The 11,868-nt window shown below is 41.4% G+C and overlaps 1 protein-coding gene across 1 annotated transcript in view; it reads right to left on the bottom strand.

The window, feature by feature from the left end:
- Positions 1-11,868, bottom strand: part of MGAM (maltase-glucoamylase) — a 110,257-nt gene continuing 98,389 nt past the window's right edge. Inside the window, exons 41-48 of the mRNA XM_011941322.1 lie at positions 11,105-11,253; positions 10,414-10,498; positions 9,189-9,245; positions 7,102-7,226; positions 5,946-6,034; positions 4,131-4,180; positions 3,370-3,540; positions 1-926 (exon numbers count right to left, since the gene is read on the bottom strand). Of these exons, the coding sequence (XP_011796712.1) occupies positions 849-926; positions 3,370-3,540; positions 4,131-4,180; positions 5,946-6,034; positions 7,102-7,226; positions 9,189-9,245; positions 10,414-10,498; positions 11,105-11,253 (804 nt within the window). The 3' untranslated portion in view covers positions 1-848. The remainder of the gene's footprint in view (positions 927-3,369; positions 3,541-4,130; positions 4,181-5,945; positions 6,035-7,101; positions 7,227-9,188; positions 9,246-10,413; positions 10,499-11,104; positions 11,254-11,868) is intronic.

The following is an 11,868-nucleotide window of genomic DNA, read 5'->3' as shown; positions in this document are numbered from 1 at the left end:
TTGCAAATTCTCTTGTTTTATTTTCATCCGGCATATAAATTGCATATTTTTATGTGAAATGTGGTTATATACATTAGAAATAAGATTTACACACTTCAAAGCACACTACTGCAAAAATAAATTATTTCTAACCTCCAAACTCTCTTTTCAGCTTTGCCTGCTCAGATCTCAATCTCACCACTAGCCCTTTATGCTGAAGATTTCGCAAGACCCTCTTGTCTCAGGTGAGTTGACTCTTCCTTTTTCCTCCCCATGAGGCTGTTGATAATTTTACATTATGCTCTTATTATGATCACTTTTACTATCATCTTCTGCTTCCTCTGATCTTTCCTTGTGTTTGCCTTTTCTTTGCTTATCATGCTCCCCCCACCAATAACCAATTAGGTGTATTATTCCCCCTGCTGCCTATAATCAACTAGCAGATATTCTTTCTGGATACTTTCTTGAGATGCTGATTAGCTTCAAGACCTGGAACTGTCACGGAAAGATTTTTCTTGTGTGTTTAACAAGAGAATGGGGTCCATTCCATGATTACACACGTGGACATACATACACTTCATCATGGACCCGGTTCATCTTCAGTCAATGTCATATGAGGAACAATCACTACCATACTAACCACACAGAGGCATTCAGGTAATGCATCGATTTTCCACACCTCCCTAACTGCCCATCCCACAGGGCTAAGATTTAACCTTTAGAGTTCACACACAAAACATATAACAAAATTAACAAAAATATTTCACCAACAGTGAGTATGAACCAATTAGCAAAACACAATAATTTTTATGAGTATGAAGTATAAGTAGTTTCAAAGTCGTTCATAGTTAGAATCTTGCTCTAAAAATTCACGGAGTGCTTCTCCATGTCAATGAAGTAAAATTATGTACACTGATGTTTCTGTCAGTCACATCGATGCGTAATACCTGTTAGAAACCAAAGGAAAAGAATTGGGCATCTGGTGTTGAAATTTACTGCATGCAAATAAATTAGGTGCAAGTATATGGTCCAAATAACCCCCTAATACTTCTATATTGTATTGTCTAGTTAAAAGATTGCCCTCAAAGTTTCAGATGAGAAAAGTGTTTTCTAATTTTTTAGAGTACAAAGAATATTCAATGGTAGAGATGGGCCTTTAACTAATTCAAGATTTATTTATATTATGTTTTAATATTTTATGTTTACCATTCAAAATATTAAATGGTAGAGATGGGCCGGGTGCGGTGGCTCACACCAGTAATCCCAGCACTCTGGGAGGCCCAGGCAGTTGGATCATTTGAGGTCAGCAGTTTGAGACCAGCCTGGCCAACATGGTGAAACCCCGGCTCTACTAAAAATACAAAAGTTAGCCAGGCGTGGTGGTGGGTGCTTGTAATCCCAGCTACTCGGGAGGCTGAGGCAGGAGAATCACTTGAACCCGGGAGGTGGAGACTGCAGTGAGCTAAGATTGCACCACTGTACTTCAGCCTGGGCAATAGAGTGAGATTCAATGTAAAAACAAAAACAAAACAAGAAAAAAAAAGTTCAATAGGCAACCACTGAAGAGAAACAACTGCACAAACTGGAGAGAACGCCCTCTTTTCCATTCTACGGAGGTGCTGATTTTCCTTGGCACCATCCTTCTGTTTCCTCCTTGTCCTATTCCTCTATCCACCCCAGTGTTTGCCCAGCAAGAGTCCACTATTCCTGCTTCTTCCTAGGCAGATGCTGTCAAGAAGGTTTCACTGCATGTGCCCTCATCAGCTTGCATGTCTGTCCATGAGCTGGTCAGCAGCAGGATTGGGCAAAGTCCTTTAAGGTATAGTTGGGGAAGTTGTTGACAAGAAAACCACAAGTATGAGGAAGTAAATGTAAAAAATGCAAAACTGAAAGAAAACTTTTGTTTCAGGTTTAATCATCAGGAAGGATTATGAAAGAAAAAAAGTTCAGAAAAAAAATAATAAGTAAGCACACAAGGAAGAAAGTTTCATTTACCATCGGGATGATAAGTGTCAGGACCGCTACACTGCATTAATCCCAAGGTACAGATTTTTCATGCAACCAGAGTGTGTCTTGTAATCGATAACCATAGAATACTGTGAGCCAGGCAGCACTCATGGCATAATCATTATTGTCTGTGCCCATGTAAGCTTCATTGCTATTACTGTGTTACGAATGTATGGACTGAAAACATTTAAGGATTATTACAGGAAGGAATAGTTAGTAAGATCAAGAAAGCACTAGGATAAAAACGTATATAAAGTGTGTCAGTGGCTTGGGAAAAAACTTCATAGACACTAGTGGAAGGATTTTTATAAAGTGCTGAATCACCAACACCTTTTGTGGTACAGAGGAAATATCTTACTAACACATATTTTTCTTCAAAATAATAATAAATACAATAAACTATTTAAATAATAAAATAAAACAGTTAAATACAAATTAAAATAGTACAATTTAAATATGATACAAATTGGTTAAGCTATTTCTAGTGCTTCTTCACATTTAGGGTCTACCTCTTCTAAATTACTTTGAGGCAGAATCAGCAATGTATCTCCACTCAACATTTTCCCCCATATTATCACTTACAGTAATGAAACATATAGCTAAAAATTTATGTCTAAAGAAGTTTCAACAACTTTCTATAAGTTTATTATAAAAATTTGAGGCTGGGCACAGTGGCTCACACCTGTAATCACAGCACTTTGGGAGGCCGAGGCAGGCGGATCACAAGGTCAGGAGATCGAGACCATCCTGGCTAACATGGTGAAAACCTGTTTCTACTAAAAATTCAAAAAATTAGCCAGGCATGGTGGCGGGCGCCTGTAGTCCCAGCTATTTGGGAGGCTGAGGCAAGAGAATGGTGTGAACCTGGGAGGCGGAGCTTGCAGTGAGCTGAGATCACACCACTGCACTCCAGCCTGGGCAACAGAGCGAGACTCCATCTTAAAAAAAAAAAAAAAAAAATTGAGTGATAAGGAAGCATTCTATCATAGTTTTGTCATCCTTTTTTCTTTCTTTGTGGCACATGAAATAATGAAGCATATTTGATATCATATTTGGTATCATATTTGATAAAATATGATAGTTCAACCTATTTGGAAAGTTGATCTCTGAGGCAGAGGTGAGGGAGTCAAGACAAAGTTTTGCATAGGTTTGCAGACAAGGAGACAAACATGGAAAGTAAGAATCCAGGCCATGGATTCCAAATGATGATAAACCATGATTTTTCATTCATCTCCATGTGGTCCATTTCTAACACACTGAAAACTCAGGGATTCCTGGAGGGCCTGGTAGGAGAGGGCATCATTTGGAAGGGAAAAAGTCAGGCACTGCACTAGGCATATTAAGGGTGGAAAATACCATTTGCACTTTTCGCCGGTCACAAACCTGTGTCGTGGGGTCATTGTTGAAGGAGGGTGTTATGGCCATGCCGCTCACAGATATGCTGACACTGGTAATGGGGACACTGCCCACTCCCCAGATTTCAATGTAGCCCAGTTTCAAAGGATTTGTATCAGTGATGTAACTGTTGAAAATTATATGGCTTTGCATTGTATTCTGTCGAATTGGAGATTAAAAAAAAAAGATAATAGCAGAATTAGTTCAAATTTTTTCTAACCTCTTTTTAGGCACAAATGTAGATCATAAAGTAAGACAACTTCAGAGTCACCATCTTGTGTCTTTGGATCACGGAAATCATGATTTCATCACTCTGTCTCCTATTGCCAACTCCCATCCACTTTGCATTGACAAGCAGCTGCAGGGTCTTTTGCACTGCCCTGAACTCTACAGGAGACAAAAGTCTCAACTGTCAAGATACTTATATTCTACAGGTGGAGGAATCACAAAACGTGCAGACCATTCCAAGGTAACTTAGGAACAAGGGCTAGATAACAGAAACAGCCCATCCATCTGTAACATGGTAAACTGGAATAATGATCATTACTGATGAGATGAGGATAGGTTTAATTGCAGAAAGCCTCCTGGGAGCATAGTAAATTTCCACCAGAAGTCTAGAGAAGGAGAAGAAGGTGAATTAGCAACATGAGCAATGAAGAATTTCTAGGTGGTATTTTATGCCCTTATGATATTCAGCATCCTCCTAAGCCAGTGGAATCCTATTCTCACTTCATATCAGTCACACTCACCTGGCTGGCAGAAAAGTTGGCCAAGTAATAGAGTCCTTTCCCATAGGTATCTGCAAACAAACGACAAGACAAACATGGCCTGGGCCTGTGCTGTAGAACTCTATGCTATAGAATATGTAAATGCTCTTCCAATTTTCTACTTGTCTTGGAGAAGTAGACTTCCAAGTTACTTGCTGAGAGAGTAAGGCTTACCTTCGTTTTTATTTTCTGTCTTTTGAGTGTTCTATTTTAAAATGTAAGTCCTCTTTATGGAGACTAATCAAACCCTGCCCCCATACTCAGTTTGCACAAAATGTTTGAAATGAATGTGTATAGATGCATCTGTGTGACAGAGTCACTTCATATAACACAGTTTCCTGACACCATTTTTAAGTCACTTTTCTTCCTTGTGGTCTACTATTCCCAGCATCTTCCTAATCAGCTCAGAATTCCCAGGTTTCTTTTGCTGTGTGTACACATGTCTGCACACACATTTATATGCACATACATGCATAAACACCGACACTGGGGTCTTGGTGGGTTTATCTTGAGGTATTAGGCAAATTTAAAAATGTGATCTCCAGAGAACAAAGATGATCAAAGAAAAGGCTTCTTTGTCCTTTATACTAAATGTGTGCCACAGGCCCAGGAAGAATATGGAGTTCAGCATAGCCAGTGAACGTGAACTAGTCAACAGCTTGGTTTCAAGTACTCCCATCCTACACCCTGCCCTCATGGCTGTCACACTCTTCCCTGTGTGCTGGCCCCTTTCTTTTTCTTTCTCTTTTCTTTCTTTCTTTCTTTTTTTTTTTTTTTTTGTCTGAGATGGAGCCTCACTCTTGTTGCCCAGGCTGGAGTGCAATGGTGCGATCTCGGCTCACTGCAACCTCCACCTCCCGGGTACAAGCAATTCTCCTACCTCAGCCTCCCTAGTAGCTGGGATTACAGGCATGTGCCACCACACCTGGCTAATTTTTTTTGTATTTTTAGTAGAAATGGGGTTTCTCCATGTTGGTGAGGCTGGTCTCGAACTCCCAAACTCAGGTGATCTGGCCGCCTCGGCCTCTCAAAGTGCTGGGATTACAGGTATGAGCCACTGAGCCCGGTCGTGCTGGCCCCTTTCTAAATGACTCACCACTCAGTCAGTTGCCACTGGCTATCCCTTACAACTGTGCTAAGAGAGTAGTGACTAGTAAAATGTAACTGCTTAAACTTAAGCTTGTTAAGATTGAATAAAATTAAAAATTCAATTCTTCAGATGCACTTGTCACACATTTCAAGTGCTTGATAGCCACATATGCCTTGTAGATACAATATTGAACAGCAGAAGATATAGAACATTGTCATCACTGCAGAAAGTTCTGTTGGACAGCACTTGTCTAGAAATAGCTAATAATTTCTTGAGCAATCCTCCTGAGAGTTTACCAATTCCTATAAACTCCTAATAGAAAATATCCCATAAAAAATACAATTGATAGAGGTATTACCCCTCTTACTGGGACAGTAAACCATGTAATTAGGCAATGTGTCCTTGACCATAAATCCTCTGAAATTTTATCTCAGCTGGCTACAGATAAACTTTCCCCATGGCTCCCATATTGCTACCTTCTATAGTGGACTACAACAGTTGCATAATGGGAGGTGACTCAGAACTGAGCTTCATTTACACGAGGAATAAAGATCATGTCCAATGTGGATTACACCCTTGAATTAACAAATGATTATATTTTAAAATGCAACATTGTTTTAACAGGGAAAAGGTGAAAGCAGGCCTGTAAGATAATCCAGGAATGTAGTCAGTGCCATCAGCATGAATCCCAGGTGACCCCTACTCACCAATGCTTTGCCCATCATCCCAGAAGAGCCAGCCCTCAGCAGTTCCCTCATCATCCAAGGCAATTTTGAAGCCCATGAACTTCTGGCGGCTGCAGTGAGGTGGGAGAGAGGCATTAGCTAAAAGCAAAGCCACAGCCACACACCAAGAGTTTATATACAAACATAAAGCAGCAAAGGGAAGTGCTTTGGGGGATAAAGACTGCATACTAGAATTCAAGAGACTTGTGACTTAGTTCTAATTCTGTCTCCATCTGGCTATATGACTTCATATCATGAACAAATGAATTAGTGAATGAATCAAGAGGATTTTCCTTTAAGGCTCTTAAAGTAATGACAACCATACTAACTGGGTTCTTTCTTTACCTTTTGAAAGGAAAATCCTGATGCTGAAATCTTTCTGTTTTCGTGACCTAATACCCAAAACATGTAGAGGGAGTTCTACTTTCAAATGTCTTAAATCCTTCATTTTTATTTAAATCTTTGGAATCAAATGAATAGGGAGTCTAAGAATTTTAGTATTGATACCAGAGAGATGTGAATTTTAGTCCACGTTCATGTACTTACTAGCTGTGACTCTGAGCAAATCACTTAGCCTTTTTGCTCATCTATGAAATAAATGGTGGTAACACTACTAATCTCACAGAATTTATGTTTTCCTTTTGCTAAGAAAAAATAGATAATTTCCACATGGAAATGCCCATATTCATATAGCTCTAGGCACAGGGCAAGCACTCACTGGATGTTACTTATGGTTAATTTATACATAGACTTTGATCTAGAATTTTAACATCTTGTAGAGGAATAAACAATTTTTCAGCAATAGTTTTCTTAGGAAAGCTTCAATTAGACCCAATAGTATACTAAAACTATTATGAATCATGGCTGCTCCTATTTTGACTTCCATTTCAATCGTGAGATTGAAAGATGACACTCTTAGACCTATCATCTCACTCCCTTAGACATAAAAGAGCCGTTAATAATTAGTCGAAGAGGGTAGAGTCTGAAAAAGGTTAAAGTACAAACAAGCACAAAGAAAAAACAAGTGTTGAGTAAAATTGCATGTGGGTTTGAGAGTGATGCTTACATTTTGGTGGACTTCATTACAGATTGTTGAGCTAACTGACATGTAAAAGAAAACCTGAGTCCTGTCATTCACCTTAAGTGGGTGTTCAGTGCAGGCTCTTGCCAGGGCAGGATGTAGCCCCCACGGACATGAAGATTAATGTGGTCAAGAGGGGCTGGCAAGGTCTTCCACTCTCCTCTTGCATTCATATCCACACCCTGTGGGCAGAAGAAGGTAAGAGATGACAGGCCGCTCCCTGAACAATGCATCCTGCCAGACATCTCATCCTCCCCTCTGAACTTATGCCTGCTCATCACCCTTCACCACATACCTGGCATTACCCTTTCTGCATTCACCCAGTGCTGCATGAAATCTCGCAAGGCTGCTATCATATCTTGTTAGGGTCTATGCCTTTGCTTCCACCGTACAAACTACATTTGCCTGATATGTGACAGAAAGAGGTGCTACTCTCTCACCTGAATCAGAAATCTAACCTAAGGGACCATCCTTCCATCCTACATGTTCTCAACTAGAGCAGGACTTTTCAGTCTCAACACTATTGAGATTTGGGGCCAGACAATTCTCTGGTGATGGGGCTATCCTGTGCCTTTTGATATTCAGCAGAATCCTCAGATGTCAACAGCATCTCCTCCTCACCCCCATCCTGTTGTGACAACAAAAAATATCTCCAGGCATTGCCAAATGTCCCCTGGTAGGCAAAATCCTGTCATTTGAGAGCTGCTACTTTACAGGTAAGAAGCAATTATTGTTGACAACATGTAAACAAATATGTGTGGCTGTGTTCCAATAAAACTTTATTTGCAAATCAGCTAACAATCAGATTTGGTTGTAGGCCATAGTTTGCCAGCTTGTGCTCTAGAACGAGTAATAGGTATCCAAACTTGGCAAGATTAATTAAGGTGACACTTCTTCATTAATCCTAACTATAAAATTCATCTTCATTTTAATTAAACATCAAAATTTCATCTTTTTCTAAATAGCTTGCGCCATGATTTCTTTTGTCTTTCCCTCTTCAACCAAAGACATCTTCTGTTACTGAATGAGAGACTCAACATGCACACTCAGGACAAAGGCCAGTCTCACTTAAAGAAAGCTGGCCACTCTTCCTAGGGAAGGCCTGGCGGGGAAGCACACAGCAGAGCCTTAACATGTTACCACCCTAAAGGCAGATCCAGACTAGCAACAGGAAGGGGAGTCTAGAGCAGTGGGGAGGATTTGGGCTCCAATGGACTGAGATGAGAAGGAACAAAATTGTTCATCCTTCTCCAGTTTTCACCTAATCTCACTGCAATCCCCTTGGATGAAAGGGGCCAGCACATGCTCTGCTTCTTGTAACCCTGTTTGCACCCCTTTGCTGTATTGCCAGCCCTCAACTATGTTCTCAGAAAGTCAGAAGAAGAGGCCTCATTAGAGACCAAGGAAATGCCTTCTTTGATTCTACCCCAAGAATCAGGATCTGACTTGTCAGGGTCCTAGCAAGAGACCACCACCCTAGAGCTGCCCTGGAAGACCCTGGCTTCCCAGCTGAGCCTTTGGGAATCATACTAGCAATGAAACTATGCGTCAAGGAGCTCTTCATTGCTGCCTCATTTCTAAAGGCACTTGCGCTGCTCAGACTCACAAGGGTTGGGTGCCACACCTCTGTGTGTGTTTTGCACATTGCCTAATCGCTTGTTTACCCTAGGTAATTATGTGCATTGCCCTTCTTTGAGCATCTATGCTATGGAAGGAGATATTTAATAAAAAGACAGAGACAAACTCTATGCTTACGAACTTACAGCAGGCAAATACATAAACATTAAAAATAAAACCTATAGTTTGCAACACAATCTCAAATGCTTGCCAGCATCTGCCTTTACAAAATGTAGTAAATAGCAGTGATATAAGAAAATATTAAAAATTAACACAAAAACAACACCCACAGAAACCAGACCCTGAGTGAGATGCTTTATATGTTATTTCACAACGGTTCTATGAGGGAAGTGGTCTTACTCCACTTGGAGGTGAGAAAACTGAGGTTATAAGGGCTAAAGTGACTTATCTAAGATCACACAGCAGGTGGGTTACAGAGGCAGCATTTGACCTAAGGTCCATCAGATCTAAAGCCTTTGTTTTCTCTACCATTTTCCCGTGTTATATAAACATTCAGAAAAACTTACTGTGTAGTAATCGTACCAGCGGGCCCTAGGGAAATATGCAGTGACATTTCTGGCATTCTAAAATGAAACACAAACAAGGTGAGACAGTGGGCACCATTTTCCAGGACAGAGAAACCAAACTGCTTAGGAAAGAGGTTAAATAAATGTGATGGCCTTGGGCCCACTTGCCTCATCTCTCAGGAGGTCGGCTATTGGGGAAACCTTCCATCCCTTTTTCTTTTTCAAACAGGGGAGATTTGTCTACCCAAAACAAGTGGCATTCCTAAAGCACTTTGGTATCCAGGACTTCAGGAACAAAACAAATCAGTATTTGCTTATAGAAATAGGCTTATGCCATTCACTCTTAAAGAGACAAACAACTGAGGTTGTGTCTGGGGCAGAAAAAAATTTTGTGGGTACAATCAGATTTGGGGGCTGGGCATGGGGTGGCTCACGCCTGTAATCCCAGCACTTTGGGAGGCTGAGGAGGGTGGATCATGAGGTCAGAAGATCAAGATCATCCTGGCTAACATGGTGAAACCTTGACTCTACTAAAAAAGAAAAAAATTAGCCGGTCATGGTGGCGGGTGCCTGTAGTCCTAGCTACATCGGGAGGCTGAGGCAGGAGAATCACTTGAACCTGGGAGGCAGAGGTTGCACTGAGCTGGCATAGCGCCACTGCACTCCAGCCTGGAGGACAGAGCAAGACTCTGTCTCAAAAAAAAAAAAAAAAAGATTTTGGGGAGGTGCAATTAACTGGTATTTTAATCAGAAGCCCAATCAACAACAGAAGTAAACAAATGCCTTTTACTGCTGGCAGGCGCTCCTGCACAGGAAGGGAAGGGGTAGCCAGCAGCAATACGAGTACACACATTGCCAAGTAATCCTTCTGAAGAGTTGTAATAGTACTAGGAGATTGTTATGAATTCTTTACGATACTTCCCCCATCTGACCTTCTATTCCTTATTTTAGTTAACGAAGAAATGATTGTGTCATTGAATACACTATGAGGTGTTTTCTTCTTGATCATCCTATGAACCAGAATTGTTAGGCTCATTTTAAAGACGAAGGAGCTGAGGCCCAGAACACCTAAGTGATGGACTTCAGCTCAGAAGGAGAGGAATAGACACAGGGAGAATAAGAAATCATGTCTTAAGATCCCCACCAGCTCAGGCCTCTTCTCCTCATCCTTTTCCCCAAGCCTCACAGCTGCAATCCTGCCCCCATTGGAGGCCTCCATACTCACGAGCTCCAGGACAGGGCTGACCAGGAAGGCTGGGCCCAGCAGGAACTGATTGTCTATGTCCCACGTCACCTGGTCTGACACAAACCTGGAAAGGGAAATGAAGGTGCCCAACAGCGCCCAACAGAGCCCAGCCCGAGACTCTGAAGAAGCCCCTCAAGTTCAGATCCAAGTCAGAAATCCAGCTGCCCCTGGGCCATCCTTGCTTTTTCCCTAGGCCTGGCTTCATCAGGAGCACCCAGCCTCTGCTCTCCCCACGGATGTGCCTAAAATGCTCACATGTAGATGTGTTCTGTCCTGTAAAATACTTAACCACATTTCTTAACCATGTCACATGTTAAATGCAAGGATGGCCCTTTCCCCTCAAATCTCTTCCTGAAATCCTTCTCCTGTGACCTAGCTACATATAACCAAACTGCTACAAAAGGTAGATAGGTCTTTGCACAGTCAAATTAGAAAGAAATTATTCCATGCTGTACTGCATCATTTCAGTTTTGTTCATTCAATAAATAGCCTTTATTAATGACCTATGGCATGTATAGCACTATGCTAAAGAGAGTAACGAAGTATGATCTTCACCTGAAGAGCTCACATCAAAAGGCAATCATGTCTTTAATTTGGAAGAACTCAACTCCCACCATATAGAATCCAGTAAGTCAGCCATTAGTCATCGGGATCCCTGCTGGACACTCACTCATGAAGCAGAGGCCGCACAACAGTGACGCCCTCCGTGTGGGCCTTATGCATCAAGGTATACAGATATGGCAACAGGGTGTATCTGGTCTGCAAGACATTTCTGGAAATGTTCACAAAAGCAGCATCCCAGGACACAGGGTCTTGTCTCTAAAGGAGAAAGAGAACAGTGTTGGGAGGTCGCCCCGAAATTTCTAGGAGATTTAAGAAAGCATATTCCAATTGAAGATCACTCACAGCTAAACAACAGATAACCATACATGAGGCCCAGAGAATCTTCTTAATAGACTGGAAAAGGTTACTGTAGTTCTCCTAGGACAGCTAATGAAATTTCACTGTAAGACATTCTTTTGGGGTACATTTGGTACAATTCTGCCTAAACAACAAGAACAAAATATAATAATAATCTAAAGAACACAGAGGAATATGGTTCACTGAGGCCACAGGGCTTAATAATTTTTAAGGGTGTAGTGGCTCATGCCTGTAATCCCAGCACTTTCAGAGGCTGAGGCCAGGAGTTCAAGACCAGCTTGGGAAATACAGCAAGATCCCATCTATATAAAACACAATAATTTTCTGGGCACATTGGTGTGTGCTTGCAGCCCCAGCTATTCAAGAGGCTGATGTGGGCGAGTCTCTTGAGCCCTAGAGGTCGAGGCTGTAGTCAGCCATGATTGGGACACTGCACGATCCAGCCTAGGCAACAGGCTGTCTCAAAAGAAAAAAAATTTTTTTAAAGATATCGCAGGAAATCAGACTGCATTA

Source organism: Colobus angolensis, unplaced genomic scaffold (assembly GCF_000951035.1).
Source record: "Colobus angolensis palliatus isolate OR3802 unplaced genomic scaffold, Cang.pa_1.0 Scaffold2, whole genome shotgun sequence".
Taxonomy (NCBI): Eukaryota; Metazoa; Chordata; class Mammalia; order Primates; family Cercopithecidae; genus Colobus; species Colobus angolensis.
Note: the sequence above shows the minus strand (reverse complement) of the source record. Positions and strands in the feature narration are given on the sequence as shown.